The following is a 27,592-nucleotide window of genomic DNA, read 5'->3' as shown; positions in this document are numbered from 1 at the left end:
AACTTGTTATTGAAAAGCAAAACCCATCAGGGACATATTTGCCTACTTCCCCTAAAGAGAAATCTCTCATCAAAATCAACTGTTATTCATCAGTCATGCCACATTTCTGTATGTTATGAGAACATACCCACATTTTTTGTTTGTTGAATATGTCCATAGAAGTTTCAACCTAAAAAGCCAGCTTTCAAGACTACTTCAAAAATTTGGAAATTAAACAAGTGTCTTACTCCATAAGATAATAAGTACAGCTGTAATTTGGATTCTGGCTAAACTTGCAAGGCCTGCTTTTTGTGCAGTTGCAGAATAAGTTGGTGAGCCAGACTGAAAGAGGCCCTAAGAATGAGAAAGAAATTTGAATTTGGAGATGCCCTTTTATGTCACAACTTTGATAATCTCATACTTCTCAACTGAGTCTTCTCCTTTTGTCATTCTGAGAGTTCTTAATGAAACTTTGGGGGCATACCCCTAGCCTCCTTGAGAGCTACCTTCAAGCCTCATTCAAGCCAACTGCCCCTCCTACCCACTGCAGAAGCCAAAGTCTTTGGTTGCATAGAGTCTAACTTTTTGCTTTCCTGTGAAGGTTTTTAGTTCATTTCAATGCCTGTTAAGGTTTAGTGTTTCACAAACCAGGAATTGCAATGAAGAACTGCTGCATCCCCATACACCTTCCTAACTCTTCAACCACATGTTTTTTATTAGATGCCTTTTTGTCATGTTGCGGCCATATCAGAAAGAATAGCTGTCCTTTTCCTCCTTGGCACCAACGTAGCAGGTTCAATGAGACAAAAGAAAATTTTGCTTTCCGTCAGCTGTATACATTATTCATATTCAGTAATCATATTGAGTTGGACTTTTCCTTTCCATGTGGCAAACACACTGTATTATTTTTTTTCCTAGAAAATATAGCTTTAATGCAGCTGTTGTCTTTTCCACCAAGGGATTTGCCATCTGTCTTCCCTTCTGACTTGACATTGAAAACATCTGGAGAGCTTTGAAAAATATAGATCTTGAGTCCATAGATCTAGGGTGAGACTCTGGAATCTTTTGTTCATAAAGCTCTACCAGTGAATCTTATGATCAGCCAGACTTGGGAACCACTGTTCCAAAACATGTGTGTTGGGAGTCCCTAAAACCACTCACAGGTTCAGTGATTCTCTAGGAGAACTCACAGGACTCAGCATACAGTGGTACACATGGCTATGATATAGTGAAAGGATATAAAGAACAATCAGCTAAGGGAAAAGAAAAACACATGGCGTGAAGTCTGGAGGAAACCAGGCATGGACTTCCAAGAGTATTCTCCCTGTGTCCTCCCTAGGCCATGCTTAATTTTTCCTAGCATGGAATTGAGACAAGTGCAGAATGCTGTCTACCAAGAAGCTCACCAGAGACTCAGTGTCCAAGATTTTTACTGGGGGCTGGTCACATAGGCACCCCCTGCTTAGCATGATCCAAAATTACAGACTCCCAGAAGAGAAGCAGGTGTTCAGCATAAACCACATTGTTTGTGCAAATAGGTTAGGCCCAGTGAGCCACTCTTACCAATTAGGGAATAATAGGAACTCTCCCCAAATTCAAATTCGCAGATGCTGGCTAAGGCCCAGCCTTGCAAAGAGACCATTCCTAAGGAAAGCAGTCTCGGGCCTGTTATGTTAATGCTTTTCTACACAGTAAGTGAACCAAGTTTCTGTATTGGGTAGGAGGAAAAACGTCCAGATGAAAATGGAGATTTTCATGGTGATGAAGTGTGATTTCCTATTCCTTAAGGATTTTAGTAAAATTCATGCCCTGACTTGAATAGGAAGCAGGCCATCATGAATGCAGGGTATGGACCACTTGACTCTCCAAGACCAGTTAGGCCATGGCTCTAGTCTGGGCTTATTAAAGAAGAGATAGCTGGCTTGTAGGTGCAGATGTCCTCAAAGATCACAGAGACATTGGATCAACATGCAGCTATTCACTCACTTTTTATGTTCTATTCCCCTTTCCAGTTTTCCAAATGGGATTGCTTCTTCTCTAATTTCTGGAAAGGCACAATTTTAAGTAATGAGATTGGGTGATCAAAGCCTATTTCACATCCAAGTCACTGAAAGCTGTGGGTCACATGACTCCCCTTCAAATGCCCCCAAAGAAACCATAATTTTGGAACTCAACCTTGTGGGCCACCAGGAATATTCTTAGGCATACATTCTTCGTTAGCAATACTCGGTATGACACTTTAGTTTTGTGCAGCCAGAGGCATCTCCCGGTATCTGCAACCTCCCAAGATTACCTATCAGAACCTTCTGCTTTCAGGTAGGTGGATGGCAAAATCAAAGGGGAGGCAAGGTTATTTATTCTCATGGGAAATTTCCAGATGGAGACTAGATGTTCATCCGAGCATTTCATTATTCAACGGTATTTCATTATTCAATTTGCACATTTTCTTTCTTCAAAACAATTAGCCTTTCTTTTAAGTTCGTTTCTATTTACTTTTATTCAGTTCACTTATTCAGGTGAATAGTGGCACAGCATGTCTCGTGTACAAAACCTTCTTGAACCTACTGACAGTCATCATTCAGCCTTGCTTTTCAAGGTGCAAAAGCTCCTTCTTATTGGACCTGTTTTCCATGATTTTAATCACTTCCATGACTTTAACCACTTTTCTCTGACTCTTTTTCCATTTCTGTACATCCTTCTTAAAAGTGTTGTAGCCAAAATTGGACTCAATGTTTTTCAACACAAATATACTACAGTCTGATATATATAAATTCTCTACAAAAACTTGAAAAAGATGTATATTATATATTTTAAAAATTATTTTAAAAACATGAAACATGTATTCATATGTTCTTTCCTTCTTTAAATTCATTGGTAAAACACATAAATTATATTGACCATATATTGGGGCATAATCCCCTGTCTGTTAGGATTCAATTTTTAAAATGTCTATTAAGAAGCAAGGGTCTTTGGCAGTAAATACATTACTAACTGGTCAAAATTAAGTATAAGCAAGTAGCTGAGAAGAACAGCTCTGTATGTGTAAGAGTAATGCACAGCACTGAGGAAAGACCACACCTCAATCCCGGTTGTCAAACTTTTCCTAACTACAGATTGTCACTATACTTTCCTGTCACTGAAAGCCCATACTGTGTTTTTTCTCTAATAGTACTCCTTTGTGTTGCCGACTTATTTTCAGCTTGTGGTGCACTGTAATCTCTAGCTCTTTTTTGCTATGCTCATTTCTCCATTTCTCCCTGTCTTTCATTTGAAAACCCTCTGTCATCAGCTTGTTATTGAATATATCTATATCTATATATCTTCCTTCCTATATTGAGAATATTGATATTAAATATTGATATTCTCAAAATCAAAATAATTTAAAATTGTATTTCCATAACTAAGGGTATTCTCAACTTTACCTAGTTTCATGACTTTGAGAAATTTGATGAGGTAGGTCTTGATATTTTCACCCAAGAAATAAATATTTTGAATAAAGCGAGTCAGGGACTGATCTGGGTAGGTAGGATACATGGGACAGATCTAGAGTATTAGGAGTTTCTACTGAGAAGTCTAGTGTTGTAGCCTACATAAATTTCAGAGTGATACAAACATCCAAGAATTTTTTTCCCCAAAGTATATTCTCAAACTATAAAAATATCATTCAACAAAAACAAAAGAGAATTCCAAAACAATGAAGAAGGCTTGGAAGGGAATCCGGGACATTTTTTGAAAAGTGGATCTTTCAATACCACCAGGCCTAGCTGTTTAATTGCAAGGCAAGTATTCTGGTACAGTGGTGTCAAAGAATGACATTAACTGTATCACCAGTGTTTATCTTCCTCAGTAGGAAATAGTAGGGGTACGTGTGTGTGTGTGTCTGTGAATATATATGTATACTGTCTGGGGTGAGTGGAACATGAGGATGGAAGAGTGTGAGCCCACTGAGTTTGTGTTATGATGTATACCTTTTCCAAATGGGATCTTAAAACACATATCCTATAGATGACCCTGCTGCTGGCAAAGTATTGCACAGTGTCAGAGTAGCAGATAGAATTGGACTTGATTCTGCAAGGCTTCATGACAATAGTCAGCATAAAGACTCAGAATAAATTTTTTAAAAAGTTCCTCCATTTCTTCCCATGTTATGGCGAAAGGGCTTCAGCATTGTTTAGGAATGGCTTGCATATAATAGTAAAATGATAAGACATGTCAAATGGCGGAATAAAGCCCCAGAGCTCTCCCAGTTTGAGGAATCCATTATATCTTAGAAACAAGAGATTTATGTTTGAGATTACTGATCCACTAAATTTTTCTTCAAAGGTTGGGAAATGGGGACAGTTCTGCTATGACATTAAATACTGTATTAAAAACTCACCTTGGTATTTAGTGCACTGACTTCCAGGGAATTTACTTAAGCCCACATTTTATTTTATTTTTTTAAACATCTTTATTGGAGTATAATTGCTTCACAATGGTGTGTTAGTTTCTGCTTCATAACAAAGTGAATCAGCAATACTTATACATATATCCCCATATCCCCTCCCTCTTGCATCTCCCTCCCACCCTCCCTATCCCACCCCTCTAGATGGTCACAAAGCACGGAGGTGATCTCCCTGTGCTATGTGGCTGCTTCCCACTAGCTATCTGTTTTACATTTGGTAGTGTATATATGTCCATGCCACTCTCTCACTTTGTCCCAGCTTACCCTTCCCCCTCTCCGTGTCCTCAAGTCCATTTTCTACGTCTACGTCTTTATTCCTGTCCTGTCCCTAGGTTCATCAGAACCATTTTTTTCTTTTTTTAGATTCCATATATATGTGTTAACATGCAGTATTTGTTTTTCTCTTTCTGACTTACTTCACTCTGTATGACAGACTCTAGGTCCATCCACCTCACTACAAATAACTCAATTTTGTTTCTTTTTATAAGCCCACATTCCATTGTAATCAAAACCAAAAACTAGAATATGTTATTCCCTAAATAGGCAGCAATGTATTTTATTTTATAAGCACTGTAGAGATTTAGTAAATAGCATGTGTGATTAATTTAGAAACAACCTCTGACACTTGACTCAACACACGTAATAGCTTCCTTTTCATTTTTTATATGAGTTAAATGCAGACCAGGGAGCCACTGGGCAGTCAGTCCTGAGTAGGTTTGTAATCTTGGGCTCCATGGGAATATCTTTCATAAAAATAAAAAAGGAATGGGTTGATGTTTCTATTAAAAGATTCTGTAATGCTAGGACTTCTACACAGCTTAAATAATGGTTGGAGGGGGGTTCATTGTTTGAGGAGAAATGCTCAAATGTTATTTTAGTCACTTGTGGCGCCACTGGATTAGGATGCACACTTGGCTTAGAATATCGTTTACATCATTACTTTGTTCTGTTGAAGACCTATGACATGCAAACAATTCAGCATACTCTCAAAAATACATGTAGTATGCCCAGTAAAATACATTGGCTAGCATAAAAATCAAAGGAAATAGGAGTTTGGAATATCGATCAACATTACTGGGGTTTTGAATTGTGAAATAATCAACAATCCTGCCCATCTTATCTCGGAAGATAAACTTGAACTTGTCACTAGTTTTCATTGTCAGGTCACTGTAGTCAACGTTATCGCTGGAAATTTCAATGCTGGCCAAGCTGATCTTCCGTTTAAAGGTGGAGATGGAGCTGTTGATGATGTTAGTGATGTTGACTTCTTCCACTTCCTTTGCCTTCCCCTAGTTCATAAACAGGGCAGTTAGATTGATAGACTTGACTCAGCAAAATAAGTAAGTGGGTATTTATATACTTAGAGGCCTTAGTATTGAATAATTAGGTTTAGGAGAGACCAGTACTGAGTGCCTCATAAATTGGCTGGTAAGCAAGATTTGGCAGTCCTATTATCCTGTTTATAGGCACCTGTCCCTAGGTCATCAGCTTGTCTAATGGGAAGAATAACCATTGCCCATTCTAGGTGTGCAGGGCCGTGTGGTAAATGTTAATTGCTCAGACCTTGAAGCTAGCTGACCTAGGTTCAAATCCCATTCTGCCTCTCACTATTGTGAAATTTTAGTCACCTTAATCCCTTTAGAACTCAATTTCCTTGCCGCAAAATGTTGATGACATTAATACTACCTCTTGAGACTGATGGGAAGATTAAATGGCGTAAATTATGTAGAGCATTTAGTAGGTGTTTGATGAATTCCGTTCTATTCCTGGGAGGAGGGAATAATTGACTATGAGAGTTAATAGAAATCAGCAGTGTCTTAAGGACTTTGCCACACAAACAGAAATAGTGATGCTCCTTGCAGTCCCATGGAATTGCCATTCTCCACCATGGCTGGGACAACATAGACTTGGAAGAAAACTCCACGGTACGCAGAGACAACCTGGTCTGGGAAGAAAACTCCATGGGACACAGAGGCAACCTGGTACCAGGGCAGAGTCTGGGTGGGGTGGCGGCAGCCATTGTTGACTCTTACTCAGGCAGCACATCAGAAGCAGCCCAGGACTCTGACAGTGGCTGATCCACCATAGCTCACCACCATACCCCATACACACAGAGCATCCACACAAGTCCTGCTTGCCCTGTTGTTTGGCTCCCCGACAGGGCAGGGGTGGCAGAGGCTGGGGGAATGATCAGCTACGAAGGACAAAGGGGACTTGGACTCAAGGCTTCATCTGAGCAGAGCAAGGGCAACAATTGCTGGTGCCTGCACAGGCAGTACATTGGAGGGCAGTACACTCAGCCCTCTCTCTGCAGCCTACCCAAGCCGAGAGCCCCCACAGGCCTCCCTTGCTTCAGCACTTCCCCAGTGCTGGGAGAGGGGAAAACGTACATTTAAAGGGGACAGAGCCAGCATGGGCCCAACCCTCAGGGCTCTGCTCCAGCAACTTGGGATCAGATCCCACCACCAATAGGGTGGTGATGGCCACTGAGCAGAAGGGAAGTCACACTTCACAACAGGCTCTAGCTCTAGCCCCTCCATTTCCAGTCCCACCTTCTTCCAGCAGAAGGTGGCAGAAGGTGATAGCTGCCAGCACACCCTGAGGAAAGACATGACATGTGTCAACACCAAATCCAGCAAAAGCAATGGGCACATGCGCTCTGTATAGGGACACATCCACATAAGGATGCCCATGCAAGACTGCAACCTCTTTCACCTAAACTCATAGAGGCAGAGACATTTAAGCAAAATGAAAAGGCAAAGGAACTGGTCTCAGTTGAAAGAGTAAGAGAAACCCCCGAAAAAATAAATAATGAAACAGAAATAAACAATACCAGATAAACAATTCATAACATTGGTAATACGAATGTTAACTGAATTAGGGAAAAGAATAGATGAACGTGGTGAGAATTTTAACAAGGAACTAAAAAAATATAAAGAAAGACCCAATCTTGGGAATTTCTGATGGTCCAGTGGTTAAGACTCCATGCTCCCACTGCTGGAGGCCCAGATTCAATCCCTGGTCAGGGAACTAAGATACCACAGGCCACATGGCTTGGCCAAAGAAAAAAAAAGACCCAATCAGAAATGAAGAATTCAATACTGAAATAAAACTCACACTAGGGCGCAGTGGTTGAGAGTCCGCCTGCCGATGCAGGGGACACGGGTTCATGCCCTGGTCTGGGAAGATCCCACATGCCGCAGAGCAGCTGGACCCGTGAGCCATGGCCGCTGAGCCTGTGCGTCTGGAGCCTGTGCTCCGCAACGGGAGAGGCCACAACAGTGAGAGGCCCGCGTACCGCAAAAAAAAAAAAAAAACTCACACTAGAAGGAATGAAGCAGACTAAATGATACAGAAAAATGCAGAAGTGGTCTAGAAGATAGAAAATGGAAATTACCCAATCAGAACAGCAAAAAGAAAAACAAATTTTAAAAAATTAGAATAGTTTGAGAGATATCTGGGATAACATCAAGTGTATCAGTGTTCACATTATAGGGGTCCCAGAAGGAGAAGAGAAAAAGAGAAGGGGGTGGAAAATGTATTTGGTGAAATTATGACTAAAAACTTCCCAAACCCAAAGAAGGACCAAATATCCACGTACAGGGAACACAGAGGGTCCCAAGCAAACTGAACTCAAACAAACTCACACCAAGACATAATTAAAATTCCAAATGTTAAAGAGAGAATTCTAAAGGCAACAAGAGAAAAACAAAGAATCATATACAAGGGAACCCACATAAGGCTATCAGCTGATTTCTCTGCAGAAACTTTGCAGGCCAGAAGGGTGTGGTATAATATATTCAATGTGCTGAAAGGGAAAAACCAGCAACTTAGGTTATATTACCCAGCAGGATTATTATTTAGAATTGAAGAAGAGATAAAGAACTTCTAAGACAAGCAAAAACTAAAACAATTAATCAATAATAAGCCTACCCTAGAAGAAATGTTAAAGGGTCTTCTCTGAGTGGAAAAGAAGAATCTAGAGGAAAGGGAAAATCCCACTAGGAAAGGCAAATATATAGTAAGAATTGAGGACCAAGCACTTAAGCCAGTGCGAAGATTAAAAGACAAAAAATTGTAAAAGCAACTATAACTGCAAAAAACAGTTGAAGGATAAACATGAGATGTAAAATATGACATCAGAAACACAAAATGTGGGGGAGGGGAGTAAAAAAATGTAGATCTTTTACAGTGTGTATGAACTTAAGTGACTACAAGTTTAAAACAAGTAGGTATAGTTATAGGTCAATATATATGAACTCCATGGCTGCTACAAGTCAAAAACCTACAATAGATGCACAAAAACTAAAAAGAAAGGAACATAAGCGTATTATTAAAGGAAATCATCAAACCACAAGGCAAGAAACAAAAAGAGAAGAACTGAGAAGAACCAGAAAAACAACTGGAAAAGAAGTAATAAAATGGTAATAACTACATACCTATCAGTAGTTACTTTAAATGTCAGTGGACTAAATGCTTCAATCAAAAGACATAAGGTGGCTGATTGGATTAAAAAACAAGACCCACCTATATGCTGCCTACAAACGAGGTAAATACAGACAGACTGAAAGTGAAGGAATGGAAAAAGATATTTCATACACACAGAAATGACAAGAAAGCCAGGGTAGCAATACTCATATCAAACAAAATAGGCTTTAAAACAAAGTCCATAACGAAAGACAAAGAAGGGCATTATATAATGATAAAGGGATCAATACAAGAAGAGGATATTACACTCGTTAGCATAAATGCACCTAATACAGGAGTACCAAAATATATAAAGCAAATACTAACAGACATAAAGGGAGAAATTGACAGTAATACAATAATAATGGGGGGCTTTAACACCCCATTTACGCCAATGGACAAATCATCCAGACAGAAAATCAGTAAGGAAACAGTGGTCTTAAATGACACATTAGAACAGTTAAACTTAATAGATATCTATGGGACATTCCATCCCAAAACAGGAGAATAAACCTTTTTTTCATGTGCACATGGAACTTCTCCAGGATAGATCATATGGTAGGTCACAAAACAAGTCTCAGTAAATTTAAGAGGACAGAAATTATATCAAGCAGTTTTTCCAACCGCAACAGTATGAAACTAGAAACTAATTACAGGAAGAAAATTGGAAAAAAACAAAAACATTTGAAGACTAAACAAAATGCCACTAGAAAACAAATAGGTCAATGGATACATCTAAGAGGAAGTCAGAAAATACCTCAAGGCAAATGAAAATGGAAACAAAACTTTCCAAAATCTATGGGATGCAGCAAAAGCAGTTCTAAGAATGAAGTTTATAGCAATACAGGCCTTTCTCAAGAAACAAGAAAAATCTCAAATAAACAATCTAATCTACCATCTAAAGGAATTAGAAAAAGATGAACAAGCAAAGCCTAAAGTTAGCAGAAGGAAGGAGATAATAAAGATCAGAGAGGAAATAAATAAAATAGAGGCCAAAAAATAATAGGAAAGATCAATGAAACCAAGAGCTGGGTTTTTTAAAAAGATAAACAAAATTGATATAAACCTTTTAGCCAAGCTCACCAAGAAGAAAAGAGATAGAACCCAAATAAAATAAATGAAAGAGGAGAAATAACAACTGATACCACAGAGATACAAAAAATCATAAGAGAATACTACAAACAGTTATATGCCAACAAATTGGACAACCTAGAAGAAATGGACAAATTTCTAGAAACATCCAGCCTGCCAAGACTGAATCAAGAAGAAACAGACAATTTGAACAGACCAATCACTAGTAGTGAAATTGAATTTGTAAAAAACAAACAAACAAAACTAAACTAAAAAACCTCCCAGCAAACAACAGTCCAGGATCAGACTGCTTCACAGGGGAATTCTACCAAACATATAAAGAAGAGCTAATACCTATCCTTCACAAACTATTCCAAAAAAACTGAAGAGGACAGAACAGCCCCAAATTCATTTTATGAAGCCACCATTACCCTGATACCAAAACCAGGCAAAGACACTACAAAAAAAATTACAGTCCAATATCTCTGATGAATATAGATGCAAAAATCCTCAAGAAAATATTAGCAAACCAAATCCAACAATATATAAAAAGGATCATATACCATGATCAAGTGGGATTTATTCCAGGGATGCAATGATGGTTCAGTGTTTGCAAATCAATCAATGTAATACACCACATTAACAAAAGGAATGATAAATATCACATGATCATCTCAATAGATGCAGAAAAAGCATGTGATAAAACATCCATTCATGATAAAACTCTCATCAAAGTTGGTATAGAAGGAACATATTTCAGAATAATAAGGGTCAATTTTTACAAACCTACAGCTAACATCATACTCAATGATGAAAAGCTGACAGACTTTCCTCTAAATTTAGGAACAAGATAAGGATGCCCACTCTTACCACTTCTATTTAACATAAATAAAAGACATCCAAATTGGAAGAGAAGAAGTAAAACTGTCACTACTTGCAGATGTCATGATACTTTACATAGAAAACCCTAAAATCTCCACCCAAAAATTATTAGAGCTAATGAATTTAGTAAAGTTGCAGGATACAAGATTAATATACAGAAATGTGTTGCTTTTCTATGCACTAATAATGAGCTATCAGAAAGAGAAAGCAAGAAAGCCATCCCATTTAAAATGGCATCAAAAAGAGTAAAATACCTAGGAATAAACTTAACCAAGGAGGTGAAAGACCTATACTCTGAAAACTATAAAACACTGATGAAGAAAACTAAAGATGATACAAAGAAATGGGAAGATATCCCATGTTCATGAATTGGAAGACATAATATTGCTAAAATGTCCATATTACCTAAAGCAATCTATGTATTTAATGCAATCACTATCAAAATACCCATGACATTTTTCCCAGAACTAGAACAAATAATCCTAAAATTCATATGGAACAAAAAAAGACCCCAAATTGCCAAAGCAATCTTGAGAAAAATGAACAAAGCTTGAGGTATCACCCTCTCTGACTTTAGACTATGCTATTATAAAGCTACAGTAATCAAAATAGCACTGGCACAAAAACAGACACACAGATCAATAGGACAGAACAGAATTGCCTATGGTTAATTAATCTATGACAAAGGAGAAAAGAATATATAATGGAGAAAAGACAGTTACTTCAATAAGTGGTGCTGGGAAAACTGTACAGCTTTAAAAGAATGAAATTAGAACATTTTGTCACACCATACACAAAAATAAACTCAAAATGGATTAAAGACCTAAATGTAAGACCTGAAACCATAAAACTCCTAGAAGAGAACATAGGCAGAACACTCTTTGACATAAATCATAGCAATATTTTTTGGATCACTTTCCTAAGACAAAAAGAAACAAAAGCAAAAATTAAACAAGTGGGACCTAAAATTAAAAGCTTTTGCACAGCAAAGGAAGCTATCAATAAAATGAAAATATAACTTACTGAATGGGAGATAATATTTGCTAATGATATGAACAACAAGGGGTTAGTATCCAAAATACATAAACAGGGACTTCCCTGGTGGCACAGTGGTTAAGAATCCGCCTGCCAATGCAGGGGACACAGGTTCAAACCCTGGTCCGGGAAGATCCCACATGCTGCAGAGCAACTAAGCCCGTGCGCCACAACTACTGAGCCTGCGCTCTAGAGTCTGCGAGCCACAGCTACTGCAGCCCACACACCTATAGCCCATGTTCTGCAACAAGAGAAGCCACGGCAATGAGAAGCCCGCGCACCGCAATGAAGAATAGCCCCTGCTCGCCACAGCTAGAGAAAGCCTGCACGCAGCAACGAAGACCCAATGCAGCCTAAAATAAATTAATTAATTTTTTTAAAAAGTAAGCTAAAAAAACAAAATAAAACAACAACAAAAAAACCCCAAAATATATAAACAGCTCATACAACTCAATATCAAAAAAAACAACCCAATCAAAAAAATGAGCAGAGGACCTGAACAGACATTTTTCCAAAGAAGACAAAAAGATGACTAACGGGAAAATGAAAAGATACTCAACGTATCTAATTATTAGAACAATGCAAATCAAAACAACAATAAGATATCACCTCACATCTGTCAAAATGGCTATCAGCAAAAAGTCTACAAATAACAAATATTGGCTAGGATATGGAGAAAAGGGAATCCTTGTACACTGTTGGTGGGAATGTAAGTTGGTGCAGCCACTGTGGAAAACAGTATGGAGGTTCCTCAAAAAACTGAAAATAGAACTACCATATGATCTAGCAATTGCACTCCTGGGTATATATCCAGGTAAAAATGAAAGCACTAATTCAAAAAGATACATGTATTCCAATGTTCACAGATGCACTATTTACAATAGCCAAGATATGGAAGCAACCCAAGTGTCCCTCGACAGACAAATGGATAAAGAATATGTGAGATATATATATATATATATATATATATATATATATATGAAGTATTAGCTAGCCATAAAAATGAATGAAATTTTGTCATTTGCAGTAATGTGGATGGATCTAGAGAATATTATGCTTAGTGGAATAAGTCAGACAGAGAGACAAATACTGTGTGATATCACTTATATGTGGAATCTAAAAAATAAAACAAATGAATGTAAATAGCAAAACAAACAGATTCACAGATATAGAAAACAAACTAGTGGCTATGAGAGGGGAGAAAGAAAGGGGAAGGGGCGGGCTTCCCTGGTGGCGCAGTGGTTGAGAGTCCGCCTGCCGATGCAGGGGACACGGGTGCCCCGGTCCGGGAAGATCCCACATGCCACAGAGCGGCTGGGCCCATGAGCCACGGCCACTGAACCTGCGCGTCTGGAGCCTGTGCTATGCAACGGGAGAGACCACAACAGTGAGAGGCCCATGTACCGCAAAAAAAAAAAAAAAAAAAAAAAAGAAAGGGGAAGGGGCAAGATAGGGGTATGGGATAAGGTGATATAAACTACTGTGTATAAAATAGATAAGCAGCAAGGATATATTGTACAGAACAGGGAATATTAGCTATTATTTTGTAATAACTTTTAATGGAGTATAATGTATAAAAATACCGAGCCATTATGCTGTACACCTGAAACTAATATAATATTGTAAATCAACTCTACTTCAATTAAAAAATAAATTTAATTTAAAAAATAAATAATTTTTTAAAAAAGAAAGCCTACAGGGAGTAAAATAAATGAAATACCTATTCTTTGGCTGGCACATATGATCATTTGCCTTTGGTACTTGAGTAATATAATTGTGAAACCTTGTTCACAATAGTTAAACACAAGAGAAAAGGCAACTGGATCTTTGGGCTATTCTGAATCCTCATTTCCTCACCATTGGACCCCGTGCAGTCCTGGCACCTTGCTGAAGTAGGGCAGCTCTTCTGCCCTGGATCCCTATCATTTTTTTGCCTGTTAACAGGAGCTTTAGTATGCTAACGTCTATCAAATTGGGCTTCCAAAGAATCCCAGGGTTCCGTAGGCCTGCAGAGAATAATAGTTAAGGGCATGGCCCGTTGCCCACTTCAAGTGGGAATAACAGGTAAGTGTCAGGCTTTGGAGCCAAGCAGATTTGGCTGGTGCGAATCCCAGCTCTGCCTCTTACTGTCTGTGTCCCCTTGGATAAGTCACTTATCTTTCCATACTAGGATCCCACAACTATAGAAATGGAGATAGCCTTACTGGGTTGTTACGAGCATTTTAAATGATATAATATTTTCAAAGAGCTTGTGACTGTGTCTGGCACATACATGCTCAATTGATAATAATCATTATTATTATTCTGAGAGCTGGACCGTGGTGTTTCACAGCTAAGTCAGATAATAAGTCTTTCCCTGTCAGCAGAAAAATATGCTAATTATGAAATTTGCCACAATTTAATTTTTCCATACATTTTTCAGTAAACCATTACTTGTATAATTTAGGAAAACAAAAATGCGACAAATGAATAAATATTAAATACATATTAATCTGAAACATAAGCAGCTGATCATGTTAGGTTTGATACTGGGTTTTTCATGGATGCTTGTTCTTGCGGTTGTGATTTTATGTTGCATACAGATAACACCGTTATTTTCTGCGGGAAATTTAAGCATATTGATATCTCACTGTATTTGGTGAAAAGAGCAGTCTTTTTTAAAAGGTGTCATGACTTCCAGATTCCCCCAACTGAACAAGGATGAGAATCACTGGTGCAAACTGAATCACTGGGGGTCGGGAACCAGGTCCAGGTCATCTCTACAGACCAGTATATGGCACAGGTGATGAATCATATATAGGGCCCTCAAAATTCTTACCCTATCTTTGGCTGCCATCTGCTGTAGGGAGCTGTAGTGGGCAACTGCATATTCCAGGAGGGCCCCAAACACGAAGCTAAAGCAGATCCCCAGGTACACGTCAATGGCCTTTATGAAGCAGTTGGTGTTCGGAAGAGAAGTGCGGGACCCAATCATCAGTGTGGTCATTGACAATACAGTGGTCACTCCTGGGAAAAAAAGTAAGCAATGTACCCACGTCAGTGGGCAGTGAACCTTCCATCACCCCGTGGCAGACTGTCTCCCTTCAAGACTTGGCAAGGTGAGGATAGGACTCAGAAATGGAGCATAGCTCATTCTGAAAAGTCTGTGGCCTTCTGGAAAAGGGTTGATTTGTCTATTTTATACAGATATGAGTGATATGATTTTCTAAATGTTTCACCTTCTGTCTTCTCACTGGAGGGAGGAGTTCAGTAAACAAAATAACAGACAATAGACCATCGAATCACAATTCTCCCTTATCTGTCACTGTCAAACACAAGTTTAAAAATGCATTATTCCTAAAATAGTCTCTCGGTCTCTCTTTCTCTCTCTGTAAAAGAGTCTTTCAAGAAACCAGCTCCTGGAACTGCCCTGGGAATATCAATGAAAACAATGGTAGAAGGTAAAAAAAAAATAAGGACCTAATAACCCAGTTCTTAGAAATCTCCCGTTGGAGCTACTTACCAATGCAGGTTCTTGCAGGAACTGAATCAAGGGAGATCCAAAACGAAACCCAGGATAACACCACCAGGAAAGTGGAAGGAAGATAAGTTTCCAAAATGAAATACAGGACATTCCTCTGAAGCTCAAATTGCAAGACCAGTCGTGTATAATTTCCTGATAGGGTGAACAAGGGATAGGAAATCATCCCTGCTCACCTAGCAGAGTGGTTTCCCTGTGGGATGTTTAACTTCACTATATTCCCATGAAGCCATCTGTTGTTCACCAAAACATAGTTAATCATGAATTGTCATCATAGTTTCAATGAAAGAAATTGTGGTTGTAGAGAAGGGGATTTGTGGGAATGCCCTCACCCAGGATCCTCTTCTTGTGCCTTTCTCTGTCATAGTATTCCTGCAGCATCATAACTGCTGGTTTCCTTGACATCTACTTCACTAGACTGTGAGCCCCTTGGGGACCTTTTCAGTAGTAGGTGTGGAGCAGGTAAAAGTGCCGAGCCCAAACCCTCCTGCCCCACCGCACCTCAGAGGGGTTCCTGGGCCCCAAAGGGACCAAGTGGAAAAAAGATATTTCTGACTCAGAATACAGCTCAGCTATTTTGCTTTTGTGCAGCTTGTCCCACGAGTTACCTGTTTCCTGCTGCGATCTGGTAGCTAACGTGAAATATTGTTGTACGGTGTACTGAGCAAGCCGCAGATTCTCCAGCCCGCGCACAGAGTCATTCCCTCTCAGCCAGCTGAACTCCACGTCATTCCCATCATAGCCCCCTGGCAAGTGAAACAGTGCCCTGATCAGCAGAAGAAGGTAGCAGATTGAACTGGTCTGGAATATGCTGTGATATGGAGGAAACAGAAGCTCTGTCTTGATGGTGCTAAGTCCAAGGATGATCCCATGCAAAATTTGGCATGATTTCTCAAGTGTAATTGCAGTGTCTACTCAGAATGAGATGACCTGCTAGGGCTTTTCACCATCAGCTGAGAACCGTTTCTATGCTAAGCATCGTATAGACCTGGTAGATGATAAGCAACTAGAAATGGCCTCTATCATTATTTAAATGATATTTTTGAACATGCATCTGTGAACCCACAAAGGCCTGTGCTAGACATTGCTTTTCAGGACAGTCTAACCCCTCGGAGGGGGTTCTCAGGGACTTTACAGTTGGTCTATTCATATTTTCATATTGGCATAAATGCAAAAACAAAAACAAAAAACCTTCAGCCAGCCACTTTATTGATGTGTGTCAACATAGGTGTTTGATAAATCCCAAAGCAGTTTTACCAATATAGCTGATGATGGTAATAATAGCTACCTTTTATTAAACATTTATGTCCTTTACACATTATGTCTCTAAGGTTCTCATGAGCTTGCAAGGTAGACCTGCATATTTCTTCATTATTTAAAGCTTTTTAAAAAAATAAAATAGAAATGGATCTTATACTTGATATATATAAAGTAGAGCTTACATTTTTCCTCAAATGTTATTATTCAATAAATGCTGTGCCTTAGAATTGAGGAACTATAATGTTTTGCCCATTTTATACATGAAAATTATCAGATTCTGAGAGGTTGCATAAGTTTCTCAGGATACCAGTGCAAATGAAAAACAAACCAGGATTGTACCTCAAGAAAGTTGAATACCAAAGCCCATGGATGATGATGATAATAATAATATCTATCATTTAGTAAGCAATTACCTTTCTAAGTGCTTTACAACATTATCATCTCATTTAATCCTCAAATGATACCTTTGAGAAGATAGATGAATGGTTAATACGCACATGAAAAGATGCTCAAATCATTAGTCATTAGGGAAATGCAAATCAAAACCACAGTAGGATACCACTTCACATCCACTAGAAGAATGGCTGTAATTAAAAAGGCAGACAGCAACAGATGGTGAGAATGTGGAGAAGCTGGAACATTGCTGGTGGAAATGTAAAATGGTGCAACCACTTTGGAAAACAGTTTGACAGTTTCTTGAAGACTTAAACATAAATTTAACCCAGCATTTCAGTCCTAAGTATCTGTCCAACAGAATCAAATCATGTCCACAAAAGGACCTGTACACAAATGTTACAGCAGTGTTATTCATAACAGGTGAAAGGCGGAAACACGCCAAAGAGACTTGTACTACTTGTATTCTTTTGTCTGGAATAAAAAGGAATAAAGCAGTAAAAAGGAATAAAGTACTGATATATGCTTCATCATATATGAACTAAAAAACATTATGCTAAGTGAAAGAAGCCGGATGCAAAAGACCACATGTGGTATGAGTCCATTTATATGGAATATCTAGAAAAGACACATTCATAGAGACAAAAGGTGTATTAGTGGTGGTCTGGGAGCTGGTGGTGGCCATGGAGAGTGACTGTAAATGGGCACTAGGAGTCTCTTTGGGGTAATGGAAATGTTCTAACAATGGAATGTGGCAACGGCTGCACAACTCAGAAAATTTACTAAAAACCTTTGAATTGTACACTTAAAATGGTTGGATTTTATGGTATGTAATTTATACCTCAATAAAGCTGTTAAAAATAACTCTTTGAGTCAAATACTATTATTTTTCCTACTTCACTGATGAGGAAACTGAGGTTAATTCTACTGACCCAAAGTGACCCAGCTAGTGAATGGAAAAGCCCAGTGATTCTGGTACCTGTGATCTTAAACCTGGAACTTCATTCTCCAAGGCTACTGAGAAGTGGGATGCCAGTGTTAGGACTAACATTTTGTTAAGTCTTAACCTATGGTATCCACTGTCTGTCAGTGGTTATCTCCGCCTCCATAGGGGGGAGAAGTAGTCATGAGCTCTTAGAGGATTTCCAGGTAAAAATTGTCTGTGCACTTTCCCTTGGAAACACGCCCTCATTTACTGAAGCCAGCTGTCCAAATAGGCCTAGAATCCCAAAGAAAGAACATATCTAAAAAAGTAAGTTGTACAAGCCTCTACTTAGATACTTTGCTATTACAACTGGTAAATGTTCACAGTCATTACATTCTCACTGCTCTGTCCCTGAGTGGATATGGGCAATTGTGGGAGGTATCAATTCTTGTCTAGGGATGGTGTTCAGGAAAAATGCCCTTGGTGAGGTTTCTGTACCCAAATAACTGCTGATAAACATTCAATGAAAGCTTCCTCTGCTCACTGAGGACGGTATTTGTGCAAGCAGAGTGCTGAAGTTTCCAGGAGAATCTCACTCCTGGGTTTTGAGATGAGCACAGCCATCCATGGAGGGCAATTGCTTTTTCTATGTGGGGCTGAAAATGAGTTCTCTTGATAACCTCAAGTTTTAGTCTGCCCCCAAACAGCTGTATTGCTTCAAGAAGGTTTTGCATGCATTTAATCAATAAGGTAATTAATCTGCCTGCCTGAGTCTTTAATTAAATGTCTACCTCTGAAAAACGCTGCCTCATAATGGTTGTGTTTCTTGGATGTTGGCCACTTGTGTCCTTATGTAAGAAGTGCCCAGTGGTTTCCAGCACTTGACTCTAGTTTTTCCTTCTTGCACGAGCCATGCCTTGATACCTTGATAACTCCTATATGCGGCATTTTCTTCCCAGAACACGTATCACTGGTGCCACCTCCCCATGGTGGGCATTTCAGAGTGGTTTACTAAGGAATCATGGAGATCACTCACGGTGCCAGGAGTTCATTTGACACACATCAACTTAGAGTAGAACTTCCTTCCTCATCACAAGAAAATCCCCAGATTGCAGTTTAGATGCCCACTTGCTGACATTACTAGATTAAGCTTTATATATGTATCAAAACAATTTATTTTAGAAGGTGGAAGCAGTCTTGCAATAAATGTCAGTGATTGTTTTGTATACTTGCCATTTCTAACTTCTGCTGTGTTCTTTCTGGCTTCCATGAGTTAGCAGATTCTGAGGCCCCCTCCTAGTCCTATTGACCCCTGTTTGCTTGGCTGTCTTATCCACTGTTAGGTGGAAATATTTGGTGCCAATGCACAGCGGTCCTCTCCCAAAGATGTAACACTGTAAGGTTTGGTTTTGAGCGGTCTCCAGATCTCTCTGGATGTACACCCAGAAGGTCTGAACCCATTGTAATCAACATCAAGGAGAGAAAGGCCACTATGTATAGGACACTCTTCATGAAAGCACAGATCTGAGTCATCCCAGAAAATCATCTAAGGGGCCCACACGATGTATACTCACAGCTTTCTAGTTGCAACTTGCATGTCTGTGTGTCCATGGGGTATTTAGACAGGTCCATGTTACATGCAACGGTTGTTGTGATTCTAAGAAAGGAAAAATGATGGATTCATAGAGAGTGTTATGAGGATGCTGTAGAAAGTATACACTCCCTCTTAAGGGCCACTCCAAGATAACTTTCACCTTGACTCTTACAGTGAATGTGTGACTTGGTGCCTACATTCAAAGCAGTCCTGAGTTTTTCTGTGCTAAGTGACACCTGTGAGACTCAGTTAAAGCTTGGGGTCCAGAGTGGAGGAAGTTGGAATGTTGGCAATTCAGAGGCAAACTTGCAACAACATTGCAGAACAGAATCATTCACTGGCTTGTTTGAGATGCTTTTTCATTCAGTTTTGAAACTTATTCTTCAGGAGAGACCCATGAGGAGTCCGTGCCTATGCAAAATGCTTCACGTGAATTATCCCTTTGAATTTTTAAAGTAGCTTTACTAGGTAGGAAATATTATTATTCTCCTTTTGCTGCTGAGGAAACTGGAGCTCAGAGAGTCAAGTAACTTGCCTAAGGTCACAGAGCAAGAACTTGCCCCCACATCTGTCTGACTCTAGAGCCAGGCTATTAATCATCATCCATCACTTGTAATCCTTGTACAGGATACTGTGTTATGTGCCATAATACAGACAGACGCACACGCACATGCACACACACACACACGTGCTGTGGGAATACGAGGAGGGGCACCTTAACATTGACTGGAGTTGGGGTCAAGGGAGAGGTCTATTGGACTTCTTGAAAGAGGTGCTGGCGTTCTGGCTGACCTTTGCAAAACTCAGTGCAGCTGAGGAGTGTCAGATAAACGGTCCGAAAATTCAGCTCATTGCTTAGCTCAGTCCTTGTTTTATAACTTCAGCCTCTCACTTGGGATTTAAGATCCACCTCATGAATATCTGGTTCCTGGCCTTCTGCTGAAGGCCTCTAGCAGTGTTTGCAGTCCTCGTCCAGCCCTGGCACAGGCAGCGATGAGTCCTCCGCCTGTGGGCTGCCTTACATAGCACTTTGGGGGCATCTTCCCTGTTCCTGCCAACCAGCGGCTCGATGAACGATTGGGTGGGAGGAAGTTTTGGCCTCAGGGATTTGTAGAAGGGGCAAAGGGGAGCCTGTGACTACGGGTGGTGAGGCTTGGAGGACTATGCTTTGCTTCTCTGTCTGTACAAGAATGACTCAGCTAAGTAAAGATGTATTCTTAAGCCACCGCCACCCCGCTGAGCCCCATGAAAGGAAAGTTCTTTGTATCACCTCTCTGTTTGCTCTTGCTGTTCCCCTTACCTCTTCTTGGCGAACTTCCTTTAACTCTTTAAGATTCAGCTCAGAGTCCTGTGAAAGCATCCTCTAACATCACCCCAAATCACTAACCTACTCTCCACCTTGGGGCCCCAGCGCCCTGCCTTCCTTTCCTTATGTGTCTGTGTCAGGACAGTGTCTTATTCAGCTCCATATCCGCAGTGTCCAGCACGGGCCTGGCACAGAGCACACATTCTCAGTAGATTCTTGTTGAGCCAGACTGGACTGAGAAAGGGCCCTGCTGCTCTGGGGACAGGGATCTAAGAAGGCAGGCACGTGAGAAGGGTAGGTGGTTATTCGAGCGCTGTTCAGAATTCCTTTGCCTTTTCTCCCCGCTCTTTCCCCCTCCAACCCTGAGGTCGCAGGTATCCAATTACCTGAGAGCATACAGGACTGTGCCATTGGAGAACAGGCGGATGAGCCTGTTTCCCACAGTGACTTCATGGAGGAAGGACTTTTTGGACTCCACGATGTAAGTGTCTGGCACCCAGAGGAACTCCACTAGGCGTGCATCCAGAGTGAAGCTCTTGTCGCCTTCGAACACCAGCCGCTGGTCCGTCCAGCGCTGTCTGAGGTATATGGTGGCTGTGTAGTCCTGAGGGGGCAGCCGGTGGGGAGGAAATGGATGGAGGGAGAAAGCTCAGAAAAGGGAAGGAAAAGGGTCAAGTCTTACTCCCCTACCCACCTCCACTGAGGTCAAGAGCACGTACTACAGTAGACATGGGTAAATAAAGTTTGTCTTGAGGTGGTGGCCTGTAGCAATAAGAGAAAAAAGCACCTTATTGATTCTGGATAGTAACGCCCACTGCCAAAAGGGGGCGCCACAGGAGCATGTTCAGGGTCTTAACTTACTTGCCCTCGATCACAGAGGCCACACCAAATTGTTGAAGCTTTTGGTGAGCAAGGTGCTTAGGTTGTCCAGGATTTACCCAGAGTCCACAGTGGACCCTCTAAACTGCCTTTAGTGTCACCTTATCTATAATGTGTTGTCTTAAGTGAGAGGACGGTTGAAAGCAGTTATGTGATTGTTGGTTTTCATCAGCTTGTCTCCCACTCTGTGAGGGACCATGTGACATTCAGGCTTCCCCCCTGCACTTTTATTCTTGTCCCCCACTTTTATCCCTCACCAAGTACACCCACTCCACTCCCTCATTTCTCCCCTCCTAGCCTTTGAATCCACTTTCCTTCTGATACTCAGATCTGTTTTACAAGCATCTTCCACTGTCTGGAGTTTCAGGATAGGTCTCCAGCTTCTGCCATTCCAAGTAAGTCTCTGTTCTGCTTTGAGTAGCTAGAACATGTGTCCTCATAAGACACAGGAGAGGGGCTCCTTGGGTGGAAGATGAGGGGGGCACACTTACCATGTTACTCTCTGAAATACTGGAAATACTTGCAATGTCCAGAGTCAGTGCTATCTGAACAGGTTCTCCTAAGAATGAAGAAAAACCAGAAAGACTTCCATAGAAACACAAACAGATTTCCTAACCCTACATTAGCACAGTTAAAAAATATGCATATATTAGAAAATTATGCCTATTGGAAACTTTTAAACAATTTAGAAGTATATAAAATACTTCTAAATAAAAGGTTAATTTCTATCCTCCCCATCTCAGGAGGAACCACTATGTAGAGTGTGCCTCTCTTTTGTATGAAAAAAATACACAAATATGTAGTTAGCTAAATACATAAGAGAGAGACCACACGATTAATTAGTGTATATTTTAAAGAATGTAGCGGTATTTGCTACTTCTTACTTGGAGATTTTTTCCTATGGTGCTTGCAAGGGACTCATTAGAATAGAGATTTGGTAATAGAGATTTGGTAATAGAGATTGGTAATAGAGAGATTGGTAATAGAGATTGGTAATTTGTACACAAATATATTTCCCCCCCCAACCAAGTAAATTTACCACAAGACGGCATTCAAAACTGCTCATGGTTGAGCTCCCGCTCACCTCCTGACACTTTCCTCCACCTCCTTTATTCTCCAAGAACCCTAAACTATTTAGAATTGCAGAGCTGTCCACGTTTCATCTGGTGTGCAGATGTTGGGCCTCAATCCTGGAGTCCCAGCAGATGGGCCAAACTCCTGAGAGGGCCTGTCTTAGCTCTCAGGACTGAGGTTTGGGAGCCACGATACTCGGCGGCCAGGCCAGGCCAGGGACGTTTACTCCTCCTTAGGCTGGACATGTGGAACAAAAGCCCAGGAGTCAGAAAGACGTGAGTTTCGATGTGGGAAAAGTTACCAGGTCCTTCAGAACTGCAGTTTTCTCACCTGCAGGTTTGAATATAATGCTAATGACATCAGAGGGTCACGGACAGGGTTAAATGAGACTAGGTGTGTGACAGCTTCTTTGCAGAGTGGTGGCAAGAGAGAATGGACATGAAGTGCCCGCCTGGCTGGACATCTAGAAGGTGCTCAGAAATAATTATCTGTACAAAGCCCCCAGCATTGTTCCTGTCACATCCTACCAGGCACTTAGTAAACAGCATTTCCCTTCCCTTCCGCTCTCCTCCGGTGATCTTAGCTAATTCTGGAAAAGCAAAAACTTTCCTCACCAGGTTAACAGATAGAGTAGCATTCACTTGCAAGATAACTGGGGACGCCTCTGGAAACTGACAACGCGTTAACCAGGAAAAGGAGAGGCCAAATTCAAAGGACGCTTAGAAACAGCAAACTGGGGGGAATCAGACAGAGCAGCCTAATGATCGATTGAAGGAAACCAAGCCACAGGATATAGGTAAGAATTTGGAAGTGGAGTTTTAAAGCCAAAGCAATTAACAATAATTAACTTAATACTTAGTGTTAATACTTGGTGGGAAAGGGGGAGATCTTTGAGGGCAGACCCTGGAGGGTGCTGAAGGAGTTACGGTGCTAAGTGGCTTTCTGCCCCTCAAGGCAGCAAGGTGCAGTGTTAAGAAGAGGAGCTTAGAGTCAGAGTGTTTGAAACCTCTGCTGGCCACATCATAGCAGTGTGACCTTGAACAGATTGCTAAACTTCTCTGTTCTACAGTTTCTTACCTGTAAAATAGAGCTACTAATGCTAGCCATCAAGGGTTGGGTTGGGAAGGTTACAGGATCTATCTTATGTGCCTGGAACACAGTGGGCAGTGGGTCAGTGCTGGTTGCCCCCCTCCCCGCCCCTTGAGAAACATGGAGAATGGAAAACACACAAGAGCTCCAGCCTCAGTGTGGGTTTTTGTTTGTTTGTTTAGTTTGTTTCTAGGTAGTCTAGTCTAGGCCTTCCTTCAGTTGGCTTTTTTATAGACCGGAGTTTGCTCCTTCTTCCCCTTGAGTTATAAAAGTTAGCTGTGCCACCAGAGGGCAGCTTTCTCCTAGGAAAGAGGTCAAAACCATGTTCTGGGCAGAGTTCAGGAGGGCCTGCTTGCAAACCTGTGCTGTCCAGCTCAGTCCCTGAAAAACCCTGTAGAGGTCTTGTCGCTCAAGGACATCAGGGTCCGAGAACTGGGTGGACAGACATTACGGAGAGCAACACTCCCTCCGTGGGCCTCGAGGCTGCCTTGTAAATGTAGGTTCTGTAGAAGGCAGCGTGCCACAGGCTCGTGACGAGGGGTGGGGGTTGTGCCTTCCCCTCGTTTTGACTGATGACCCCTTGCCCCATTTTTGCCCTAGGTGGATCTGGGCCTCACGTCCCCTTAGGTCCACTCCAGGCTCAGAATGGGCACCTTGCCCTAGGACTCTGTACCTTGTTGGCCCGTGAGCAAGCAACAAGAAGGGCAGTGTTGGGCTTCCCTGGTGGCGCAGTGGTTGAGAGTCCGCCTGCCGAGGCAGGGGACACGGGTTCGTGCCCCAGTCTGGGAAGATCCCACACGCTGGGAGCGGCTGGGCCCGTGAGCCATGGCCGCTGAGCCTGTGCGTCCGGAGCCTGTGCTCCGCAACGGGAGAGGCCACAGCAGGGAGAGGCCCGCGTACCGCAAAAAAAAAAAAAAAAAAAGGCAGTGTCCTGGCCTAATTGTTTGGGAAATTGTTGAGTGGACCCAACCAGATGTGGAGACTCATGTGCTTGTCATTAGTGTTCAGTTGCTCCTGGGAAAACCAGAGGAGGTTGAAGCCCCCCAAGGTCCCTTAACATAAGGACCTAAAATCCTAATTGTGTGGCCAAGAAGCTGCGTCTCTCAGATCTCCAACCCAAGGGGGTGTGATTGGCCCCAGCTGCTGTGCTCTGAACTCTTCCACCACACTTGCTTGGAGGCCATGCTTCCCATGGGCTGCATCCCACCAGGGACTGAGCATGGCAGGAATACTAAGGCAGGTCTGTTCCTGGGAGGCACAGAGATGGGAGGCTCCTCTGATGGGAACTTTAGCTCAAGAACTCCCTGGTGGCCTTTCCAAACACACTTAAAATCGCACTGTAGTCTAAGACTCCTCCACCAGCCTTCCTTCCCTCCCTCCCTCCTTCCACTGGGATCAGACCTGCATTGTGGTCTGACAGTTCTCCAGCTTCCTCCTTTTTCTGCCCCATATTTTGTCATAGATATGGCCCCAATAAATATCTTGCACGGATAATCCCCTTCCAGTGTCTGTTCCTCAGAGGACCTGGACTGACCCACTAATGCTAGATCTGACCAGAGAATTTTATCATCTGAAGGGAGGAGCAAGAAGGAAAGGGATGAAAATAGACTGCATCCTGATGCTGTATTTACACACTTCATTTCATTCAGTCCTCCCTGTGAGGCAGATAATGTGACCCCCAATTACAGAAAGGGAAACTGAGGCTCAGAAAGCTAAGATGCTTGCCCAGCAGTAGAGCCAAGGAGCCAAACTCGGGTTTGTTCCACTCCAAGGCTCTTTCTACTAGTTTCTGCTCGAGGTAACAAGACATTAGTGACCACATTGGTTCAGTCTTGCATTTTACAAACAGAGAGGCTGAGACCCTGTGAGGAGGTATGTGGTGGCCTCATTCTTTCCCTCCTTGCCTCATTCTTCCAACAAATATTAGTTGATAATTTGCTATCTGTTAAGTACCGAGATGCTGCTGGGTTTGGTGAGGTAAATAAAGCAAGACTCCCCCAGGGGACTGCAGCCTAGAGCTGAGACAGACATAAAGCCAGTGACAGTATCACCCGGTAATGGCTATGACTTGGAGATATGTTCAAAACAAAGTGTGAAGAAAGGGGATGGGGCCTGGAGGAATCTGGGTGGGCTGCTCAGAGGAGGAAGCCTTTGATCTAAGACATGAAGGAAAACTGACATTTCACCAGGGAGTCAAATTGGAACAAGCCATTCTTGACAGGTAAACAGTCTCAGCAAAAAGCACGGAGACCAGGGAGGCCAAGGAGGCCAGGGGGCACATTTGTAGCAGGGCATAGTCGGGAGAAGTTGGGGAGATGAGACTGACAGACAGAGGCTGGGCTGGGGAGCGCCTGGTGTGCCATGCAAAGGGCTCTGGACTGTATGCTGAGGATGCTGGGAAGCAGGCAGCAGCAAAGGACCCAGGGGGGTCATCCAGTTGACAGAGTAGAGGGTTAGCCTTGAGGAAGCAGGCTGAGGCAGGAGGACCAGGTGGAGTAGTCCTGGTGAGACATGGTGGGTTCCTTGAATAATGACACTGGAAGTGTGGGCAGAAGGCAGACAGCGTGTGTGAGGTTGTGAGGGGGCTCTAGGAACCTCCTCAGTGGGGAGGAGTATTTCTGTATCCTGCAGGTGAAGAGACCAGAGAAAGTGCTTTCTCCAAGGTAGCGTGAAAAATCATTGGCAGCTGTCTGTATCCATCACTGCCACTCCTTAACCAGTGGCAGGTCAGAAAACGCAGTCGACTAAAACCTCCTGAAACCCTTTTCTGCATATTGTCTCTGTTCCTATCTTTTTGAATTGATGTCCTGGGCAAAAAGAATGACCTACCACCAAAATTGGGCCTGAGAAACTTGTTATATCCTGCTGTGAGATTCTCAAAGCCAGGCAGGGACAGCTTGTCACTTCTGCTGGCCTTGATGTTAAACTGATTCCCCTGGATGCACATCCTGGAAAAGAAAACGGGTTTCGGTGCACATGCTTGCTTACGTGTGGATAAACATGCATACACACAGACTTGAGCTTGTGTTTGCATGTCTGTGTGTGGTTGTGCTCAGATACGAGCAGTAACTTCCCCAAAGAGAAATCTCTGATTTTCAGCTGCTGAATTAATACATGTCCCGATCCCACTCCATTTTGTTACCCATTTGCTGTATATCACAGTGTCATGCTAATTTGGGAACACTCCAAGCACCTTCCCCCCCAAACCCAAGGGGTTCATCCATCTATGACCCTTTTGGAAGCTTGACTTCTCCAGATAGAATAACTGGCAAGAAGTTGCATTTGTCCTGGTGCATCAGGGAGGTGAAGGCCTGACGTTCTGTCTCACCGTTGCGAAGTAGAAAGCGCTGCTGCCCCTCCCACCACATGCAAAACCCAAAGCAGTTCAGCTCAAAGCCACCGTGGGGTAGCAAAGCTCACCTTCCAGTGAGGAGACTCAGACACAGGAAGGTCAAGTGGAGACTGTGCCTCATGTTGAGGAGCTGCTTATGCAGAGAGGGGCTGAAGTAGAAATACCTGGGGAAACAGATGGGGTAGGTGAGAGGCAGACAACCCAAAAGGCTCACCTCCTCCCAGCCCAGCTTTTCTGTCCTGTGGGGCGTCAGTTACAGCATTTTCTCCACGTCTGTGGGGAGCAGCCTCTTCCCACACCTTTCCGTTTCAGCTCCTGCCCC

The 27,592-nt window shown here is 41.9% G+C and overlaps 1 protein-coding gene across 2 annotated transcripts; it reads right to left on the bottom strand.

Annotated features, from left to right (window-relative positions):
• Positions 1–5,409: 5,409 nt before the first annotated feature.
• GABRP (gamma-aminobutyric acid type A receptor subunit pi) lies at positions 5,410–27,391 on the bottom strand. Of its 2 annotated transcripts, XM_004320613.4 has the most exons (9): positions 27,339–27,391; positions 26,748–26,866; positions 22,247–22,314; positions 21,263–21,480; positions 19,551–19,633; positions 16,007–16,144; positions 15,381–15,533; positions 14,697–14,884; positions 5,410–5,712 (listed from the first exon to the last, which is right to left on the bottom strand). In XM_004320613.4, the coding sequence occupies exons 1-9, from the start codon at positions 27,389–27,391 to the stop codon at positions 5,410–5,412; spliced, it is 1,323 nt and encodes a 440-aa protein (XP_004320661.1). The 2 variants fall into 2 exon arrangements, with proteins under 2 accessions (XP_004320661.1, XP_019801964.1); XM_019946405.2 differs by lacking the exon at positions 14,697–14,884 and having other exon boundaries at positions 5,675–5,712.
• Between the last annotated feature and the right edge of the window lie 201 nt (positions 27,392–27,592).

The sequence above is a fragment of the Tursiops truncatus genome, chromosome 3 (genome assembly GCF_011762595.2).
Source record: "Tursiops truncatus isolate mTurTru1 chromosome 3, mTurTru1.mat.Y, whole genome shotgun sequence".
NCBI classification, from domain to species: domain Eukaryota; kingdom Metazoa; phylum Chordata; class Mammalia; order Artiodactyla; family Delphinidae; genus Tursiops; species Tursiops truncatus.
Note: the sequence above shows the minus strand (reverse complement) of the source record. Positions and strands in the feature narration are given on the sequence as shown.